Source organism: Sinocyclocheilus rhinocerous, unplaced genomic scaffold (assembly GCF_001515625.1).
Source record: "Sinocyclocheilus rhinocerous isolate Xijiao unplaced genomic scaffold, SAMN03320098_v1.1 scaffold1152, whole genome shotgun sequence".
Classification (NCBI taxonomy): Eukaryota; Metazoa; Chordata; class Actinopteri; order Cypriniformes; family Cyprinidae; genus Sinocyclocheilus; species Sinocyclocheilus rhinocerous.
The window spans coordinates 809757-818836 of record NW_015625590.1 but is presented as its reverse complement, the minus strand read 5'-3'; the positions used below and the strand labels follow the sequence as shown (position 1 = coordinate 818836).

The 9080-nt window shown below is 36.9% G+C and overlaps 1 protein-coding gene across 4 annotated transcripts in view; it reads right to left on the bottom strand.

Moving 5' to 3' along the window:
- LOC107756416 (RNA-binding protein Musashi homolog 2-like) overlaps window positions 1–4170 on the bottom strand; it is a 91686-nt gene extending 87516 nt beyond the window's left edge. For 3 of the 4 annotated variants that reach the window (XM_016573515.1, XM_016573529.1, XM_016573522.1), the window contains exons 1-4: window positions 4088–4170; window positions 3783–3823; window positions 3472–3553; window positions 2017–2101 (exon numbers count right to left, since the gene is read on the bottom strand). In XM_016573515.1, coding sequence (XP_016429001.1) covers window positions 2017–2101; window positions 3472–3553; window positions 3783–3823; window positions 4088–4149 — 270 coding nt within the window. In that variant the 5' untranslated portion in view covers window positions 4150–4170. Of the gene's footprint in view, window positions 1–441; window positions 704–2016; window positions 2102–3471; window positions 3554–3782; window positions 3824–4087 lie in introns of those variants that run through there. The other variant, XM_016573536.1, reaches the window with a different exon arrangement.
- Between the last annotated feature and the right edge of the window lie 4910 nt (window positions 4171–9080).

Here is a 9080-nt window from a genome sequence, read left to right as displayed (position 1 = left end):
TGCCAATCACAACACACACTGTCCCAGCTAACCAATCACAGCACATTTCGTATTTCAGAAGGCGGGCTTTCATTTGATACAGGAACTATTCGAGCCGTTCATGCCAGACCGGGGAGAGATGTGTTGTAATAATGTAAAATATGTGAAAAATAATGTGTTTTTCGAACAACCTAGTATGAGAGCCTGTTCTAGTACACCCCCAAAACAACATCAAGACTTTGTAAAAGAGCATAATAGGACCCCTTTAAAATACCTAATAAAATTTAAAATCTTCCCTTATTTGTATATATTTTTAGAAATTATTCCAATTTATCTTGAAATTTCAATTTTTATTAGAAAGGGTCTATGTTTAACAAAACATATTTACAACAGTGTTACTAGCAAATTGCCTACTCACCTAGTAACAGAAAAATAATTCTAATCCCATTTTATCACAGAATTACACATTACACATTTTTTTAAGGAAAGCACTGGGAATGCCAATACACAGTGTTCTGGGAGAAGAGTATTAGCCACAAAATTCCTGAGGGAAGCTATGAACCTCTGTGAACGCCTTTAAATACAGTCCGTCTCTTGATATGAACTTGCAGCAACATGGCATCCATTAAAATAAGTCAGTGAACGCGGTATTTGTCCACACCCTAGCTGTCCCAAATAAAAGGCTCTTTCACTCTGGACTCCTACAGGTAACTAGCAGCTGCATCTACAAACAGGAAAGATGGTGACTTTATACATAAAAAAACTTTTTTTTACTGATACAGCGTCTGCTTATCCTGGGGTTCACTGTCCCATGGAAAAATAAATGTATTTCAGCTTGGATTTAGATTAGGTTGAAAAAGGCAAACCTATTTCTTGCTGACAGAAATGTACGTATGACTCCATTTGCATAGTTACATGGCCAAGGTAAAATAATATAAACAACAATATAAATACACAATATTTTCCAGATTTTACTCCTATTCCCAAATAGAAATGCTTTAGAAGAATCCATACTACATAAAATGTTATAATATAAACACTATAAATAAAATGTTATACAAATAAAATGTAATATAAATAAAAATGTTATAATATAAGTACTACAATATAAATATCTATAAAATAATCCTAACCTCTACAGGTAAAGGCACACTTCAAAATGTTTTTAAAAATTAGAATCTTTATTTAAAAATATACAAAAAAAATCTTATTACATACTCTAAACTTTAAGTTTACTTCAAGTTTTCATATTACAAGCACCTTTTAATGTCGAAACAACGGCAAACTCCAGGCATGAATAAAACAACTGAAAAATAAATAAGAAAAAATTAAAATAAATAATTAATGACACATTAGGAAATAAACGGAATGCATAACACTTAAATGTATAATAATGGAAAAGTGTACACCAGTACACACACTAACCTGCACCACAAATGACAAAGTATCAACTTAAGTGTAAATATACTATGAAAATACAAAAAGAAACAAATGTGATCAAATTAGTTTACCATGTAAATCATGCACGTAAAACATTTCTAGTCAGCAAGGTTTACAGTGAACTTATGCATGCATCCAAAATGCATGCTTGCCCTGAGCAACATCCGGAGTTCTGTCTGGAAAATTCAGACATGAACAAGAGAGCAAAACACTACGTCATACATTGCAAGTCTTATGTCACAAGATGCGCTGAACACAGCTGGAGTCACGATCGAATAACACCGCAGGTAATTAGTCCCTTCTTGCCCCATACCTCGATGAGATTTAACCCTTTGTTCCCCAGTTCCAGTTTGGCAAGCAAGGGGTTAATCCTGTTGAGGCATGTGAGGAAGACAGGACTAATTATCCGGCTACTTATTTATGTCAAGTGCCCCGCTGTTGTGTGTGTGGTACAATGACGAATGCCGCGGAGTGCCTCGACCCGGGAAGGGATATGATAGCGAGACTGTGCGTCTTTTCACCACTGAATGGTCACAGATTACAAGCATGTTTAAACAGCACTTCACAAAACATAAACGCAAATAGAAGGGAACGTACCGTCTTTGAATCTAACTCGTGGTGAGGTTGAGCTAGGACCTTATCTACACTGGCCGCATCCGCAAACGTAACAAAGCCAAATCCCCTGGAAAACAAAACAAACAAAAACACAGACATACATTAGGCGCTGACAGCGATGCGTTACACGTGTTTGACTGGTAAGCTTGTTAACATATCCATTCTATTCTATTATTAAACGCTACATGACCTTCAATATCTATAACATTTACAATAACATGTTATCTTAGAAATACAGTGTGTCAAGGACAAAAAAGTACGGCAGGTTGCACAAAAATGAAAATTCTGTCATCATTTATTCACCCTCATGTAGTTCCAAACCAGTATGACTTTCATTCGTCTGAGGAACATAAAAGAATGCGTAGAATGACAGCTTCAGTCACCATTCACTTTCATTGAATATGGGGGAAAAAATGCAAATAAAAGTGAATGGTGACTGAAACTGTCAGTCCCTAACAATTCCTTTTGTGTTTCACAGAATAAACAATGACAGAATTTCCATTTCCTTGTGAAATATCCCTTTAATACATCCACACTATTATTATTTAGCAAGAACTTTGTTGAGGAAACATATCAGATAAACATTTGCATAACATGTTACCTTAGAAATACAGTTTGTCAAGGACACATAAGGACTTTTCACGCCACACTTAATCCTGGGTTAAATGTATTTTTAAACCCTGAGTAAAAGCCGGTTACAACCTTAGGTTAAGAAACGTTTAAACTTGTAATTTGAAAGGTGTTCAGCAGCGCATTTAGCCGTCCGTTATGAAAATCTGCTAACGTATACCCGAGTTGTTTAGCAACAGACAACCAATCATAAACGGCTTCGGCGCTTCGCTCATTAAATATTCATACGCATTGTACAGTCGCAGAAACTTTAACGCGCTGCTTAATTTAAATGATTGAGGGAAACAATGTATTTTTGCGGTACGTTTCAGTGGATGTAAGGCAACTAGAGAGGATCTGCGTAGCGACATTTCTACTGATATTAAAACAGGTCGCGTGCTATAAGCGTCCAATCAACGTTTTAATCCTCATGAATATGCAAATTAAGCTACTAACGTACAGTATAAAATCTGACGGCGCAGGATTAATTACTAACCCATGGTAAAGTATGAACAGTGTGAAACACGGAAAATAACCCAGGGTTAAGAATGACAATTTCAAGTGAGAAAAACCCACTAACGTGCCAATGTCAAAGCCAAAACACACGCAACCGCATTAAAGCGTTCGGTTTATTAAAGACATTTGGTTTAACATTAAGAATCCAAAATCAGTTTCAAACTGTATCCTGTCCACAAACACACCGATCCAGTCGCCTCAACAGCGCATAGCATCCGAATAACAGCGCAAGGGCAAAATCGACAATTTATCGCTTAGATTAAAAACCTCAACGTGTTAAGAGATTACCAAAAAAAACTTGTCTTTTTTTACCTGGAGCGTTTTGTCGTGGGATCTCTCATCACCATACATTCTCTGATTTCTCCAAATTTACTAAAATAGTCTCTAAGGCTGTCTGTGAAACAAAACAGAAAGAAAAGAGCACACATGAGCAAAGCATTCGTGCGTTACACACCAGTTTGTAAATTAAACGCCCCCCTGGATGTCTAACAGGGGTCGAATAGAGGACTTCAAATGACGGCACATATCCCGCACAGCGCGCCAGGCTGGATACAATGAAAGAAACACAACACAGCCCGACCCGACAAACGCGTGCAAATGACAGCGAACCGTCGGTCTCTTACCTGGTGAAGTTTGCCAGCTGAGGCCACCGATAAACATTTTACTGTAAGGGGAAAACACAGCAGAAGTGAGTCCAGATGTCAGATCGGCCATTTTGACGTGTAGCAAGCGACAAAAAAGCAGAGCTAAACGAAGGCAAAGCAGAGCGGTGTGTTTACTGAGCCCCGGCGGGCTGTGCTCACTAATATACATCAAACAAAAGTGTAGTAGTTGCGTGCACCCGGAAGAGCGTTTTTAAAACATGCTCACTGGAGAAAAACACACAAGGAAAAAAAGTCAAGTGCTGTCAGCATTGGCTCTGACTTACCCCGGGTCGTGTTGCGAATCGTTAGGGCTTCCAGATGTGGCTTGGCTCCCGTCTCCCTCCATGACTAACCCAACTATGGCCAGTAACAAGTGCTTTGAACATAAGCACATCATAAATCGGTATTTCTAGTCACATTCTCAAGCACTCATGCAAATATTATGTTATGTATGATTATTGTTTTCCACTGCTGTGTATACTAGTGACTGTACAGAATGCACCTCATTTGGCGACACCCATCTGTCACGTTGAGACGTTCAACTCGAAATATCTGAGCTATCACACACCGCCTGAGGGTCTGTGCACCCCTTGACTTCTGCAAAATGCAGTTTTACACAACAATTAATGGTCTTTAAAATGCACAGAAGGTTAAGGGATCTTGTGCTTATTATCCATGGAGAGGGGGAAGAGAGAAAAGGAAATAGAGAGAGGTACTAATTCAGTTTTTATACTTCAAAAATTCAAGTTTAATTCAATGTTACTTGCCATTTCCTTGTAACTGATTGAGACAATTACTAGCAATTTCTAAGTGAAAATTGTTTCGACACCAATTTTTTCAGTATAATGTACAAAATACAATATACATAAAATAAGGTGATTAAATCTAACAGCAATAAACACCTAGTCACTGACCAAAGAAAACGTGCTTTGAACATAAGCACATCATAAATCGGTATTTCTAGTCACATTCTCAAGCACTCATGCAAATATTATGTTATGTATGATTATTGTTTTCCACTGCTGTGTATACTAGTGACTGTACAGAATGCACCTCATTTGGCGACACCCATCTGTCACGTTGAGACGTTCAACTCGAAATATCTGAGCTATCACACACCGCCTGAGGGTCTGTGCACCCCTTGACTTCTGCAAAATGCAGTTTTACACAACAATTAATGGTCTTTAAAATGCACAGAAGGTTAAGGGATCTTGTGCTTATTATCCATGGAGAGGGGGAAGAGAGAAAAGGAAATAGAGAGAGGGGGGCTCAATTAAGGCTGCCTGCTCAGTGGATTTTCAGTCATGCTACAGTGATTGCTGTTTATTTCCTGCAGCTCTGTTTGAGAGAGGCTCCGTGGCCCAAAGACACCTCATCATTCTTCTTTTTTTCCATTTTTTTCCCCTCTATACCTATACCAAATCATATTTCCTCTTCTCGCCCCTCCTGCTAAAGATAGCTTCTGAACAACAGTCAGAACTCTTGAAGTAAAGAGCCCACATAAAGCCAGTGTCCAGAGGAGGGAGGCTGAGATGCTCTTGATTGGCAGGTGAACCCGCGGTCTCACCTCACTGCCTAACAGGCAGCTTGTTGGTAAACTGACACACGGGTACCTGTGGGGCACAACCCAGAAAACGAAACATCTCTCTCCCCTCTCAGTTTATTCTCTCTCGGGCTTTGAGCAAGACAAGACCACCGTTTTTAAAAAGAAAAAAAAATACTGTCAAAAATACTTTTGTTTTCAATGTAAAAGTTTTTATTGACATTACTCATTCTAATAAGTATTAATAATAATCATTATCAGCTGAAATTTAGCTCCCTTCTGCTCTTCGCCCGAGCGAATTTTGTCATTTCTGTTAAGTTCAAATATGCATCACCACTGCTGTTCCATTTCATCGTAATTCAATACGTAATTAAATTTCTGATAGGCTTTGGCAGAACATTTTACAGGGTATTTAAGATAATCGAAATGACATCATTTCATAATAGGATTTGATAAGCATAAAGGTAGGCAAAATAGTTTATTCAGCACAGTTGCCTTTCATTCTGGAAGAAAGCACAAAATACCATTTAATCTGACCACCTGAAAGCATGTTGTGTTTTATGTCTTGTCATTTCTCTGGCATTACAATGAGGCGCGATGCCAGACCTTCACAACTGGGCCGTCAAAGGGGGCTGTTTTTAGAATCATGGCTCATTGAGATTTGGCATAATTGAACAGGAAATTACTGTTTGGAGCAAGGTTTTAAATATCTACATGATGTCCCGAGTGTTTCATAGCATATAAGCCTTAAAGAGCATTTAGGGATATGTTTATTGTGAGGCCAAACGTTTACTGGTCCATTAAAGAACACTGTGGACCTCATTAGACCTTTTATTAGTGTATCATTTACTTGTTAGAATTGTATTACCAGTAGCAGAATTAGCTCAAAACATTTTTGACACCTTTAATTGTCTGATCGCACAAAAAACAAATCTATTCATGTACATTTCGCCGCGTAGATCAGCCATAAAATCATCTACATAATAAGCACACCGCTGCCATGAGATGAGGCATCATACGCTTATGAATTTTACCATTCACCATATGCATATTCATGTTGCTTGTGACATAAACAGAGACACGGCTGTCGGGTTTGATGAAATGAAATTGAAATTCAACTTTAAAAGAAACACACATCAAGAGGATATTTAAATATACACATTTGCATTCGCCGGTTTTGAAGGCACGCTTTATTAATGCCGCAACCCTCGCCATTATTAAGTTAAATCTAATGTCTCTGGAAATCCATTAAGTCTTCAAGAAAAAACAGAGAAAGACATCAGAACTGAAGACCCTTATTAAAGACTAGACTAAGTGCACAACACAGATCTGTCCAATTAGAGCCTGTGCATTTTGCAATTAGAGAGAAAAATGTAATGTGCCAAACCTTGCCTAAAATGGCCAATTTGACAATGGAGTTAGAACATATCTGCTCAGATCTTTAAATGGATAATTAGAGAGATAATACTTCATGTTTAAGAAACAGTTTTAATGGAGGTTGAAATAATAAAGAATGGAGTCTCATCACGTTGTCGCTTTTCAAAGCAGCGTTCTAGTTCTTATAAATGATTATAAAAATTCTTGAATTTGATACATTTTCGAAACCCAGGATTATCACTATTCAAAAATGAAGAACTATATAAAATGTCTTGCCATTTTGGCAATAAAAACCCTTGTTTTGTCATTCTGAATGGTACAAATATAGTCACTATTTAAAATGGCAACCCTTTCTTGCCATTGCGAAGAGAATATATTTTATAGAAGTATTTTTAGGGGGGTCAAAAAATGAAAATAACCTACAGAGACAACCCATTTTATGGCTGTTAATTTCTAATTGGCTGGTCCACTATTCCTTTCTGTTTTAATCAGTAAGTGTTACACATTCCTGATTATTCTGATTACTTCATTTGATTATTAAAAATGTAATTCCTGAGAATTACCTCACTGGGTGAGTTTAAATTTGAACTTTGCATTTAGAGCATTTCTTTTATTTATTTTTTTTATTTCTTGTTAAGCATTTATAACTAAAACTGTTCTGAAATCAACAAGTGATACTAGTTTACCTTTTCTAAATTTCTAATTTAGTCTGTGTGGATTTAAATATAGTTTCTTATTATAAATCACACATTTAACTCAAAAAGCCTAAAATGATTTAGTCTTAAAAAAAGACTAATTGGGAAAAGGATTAATTAAAACACCATTTTGTCCCTTGAAGCAAATCAAATCCGGCTCAAAAGACCCAAGAATCAATGTAGAGATTATCAATCGTGTTACTGACATGGTCAGTATGTGAATTGCAAATAAATCAATAGTCCTGTCACATCATCTCTAAATGAGCATTGAGCACTTCCTCAATCTCGTTATCTGATGTGCATTATCCTGTCACATGAATTGCTGTTTCTTATCACATCCAAACATCCATTTCTGTTTTATTTCCCTGCACACATTGTTCCACAAACAACATTTGGCTGTTGCTTTATTTACAGAAATGTTGGTTCGACAAATCTGTCATATTTTCACAAGCCCAATATAGCATTTGAGCTATTGTGCCCCTGTCAGTATTTTGTTGTTGTTCTGCATTTGAGACAAACTGTGGAATTTGAACGTGCACACCTATTTTTTTTCTTTTTCTTTTTTTTTTTGCTTTACATAGAAAAATGTCAAACCAACATCATTTATTTTGAATAAAACACTTTTCAAGCAAAACTTTTCACAAAAAGAGATTTGCAAGGTTTTAAATTATAAAGCAATGGATATGTTTATAAAAATGGTTTTCCACATGCTCAAAAATGTGGATTTAGTTAGAATTGTTACTAATTGCATTCATTTCAAGTGTCAGAATATTTTTGAGGCCACTGTTTTGAGCACGTGGAAAACTTTTGCTGGAAAAGTGTTTTATTCAAAATAAATGATGCTTGGTTTGATATTTTTCTGTTTGTTAAGCTGTTTTAAATACTTTTTAGAGCCACTGTATCTGTTCAAAATGTGATTTAGAAGCACAGACATCAATGCCCAGTGTGTTTTAAAATCAATTTGTTCCTTGGACTTTATTAATGAAAGGATAAATATAGCATTTGAGCTACTGTGCCCCTGTCAGTATTATGAGATGCCCACAGCTAATGCTCCGACAGGATCAGTTAGGCCATGTGCAATTCACTATATTCCAATTCAAATCTGGATCTTTCCTCCTTTATCCACACCTGTACACATCAAGGAATGTAACAAAAAAGGCCACTCAGAAAAGATGTTAGCGCTCATTCTAATGATCTGCCATCAAAGTTATTGGCACACGCTACAAAGCAGACGCTCTATTCATCAGCCGCTCGAGAAGCTACGCACAAACAGAGGCCGTGCTGTATGCGCGAGTTCACATCAGTGCCGAGCAGATGGTGTCAGTATAAGGAGAGCTGCTGAGGGCCCTTTACACGCTTTTATGTGAACCTTCATTTACTTAACTCGATGTCTTCAAGTGTCTGTCTTTTCGTCGCACGCCACTGTTCCTCACAGATTCTGCTGAGAATGCCATGCAAAGACCAAATGTCATCATTCGCTTTGCGTCACATGGCTGAAGCTAGTTCATGCGGCAAGCATACACTTGTGTGACAAAGCTAAAAATAATTATTAGGATGCTTTTTCTTAGCATTATTTTCAAATAAAGATCAATTGTTTTAACATAATGTGGCTTAAAAAAATAATATATATATATATATATATATATATATAATTTATTTTGT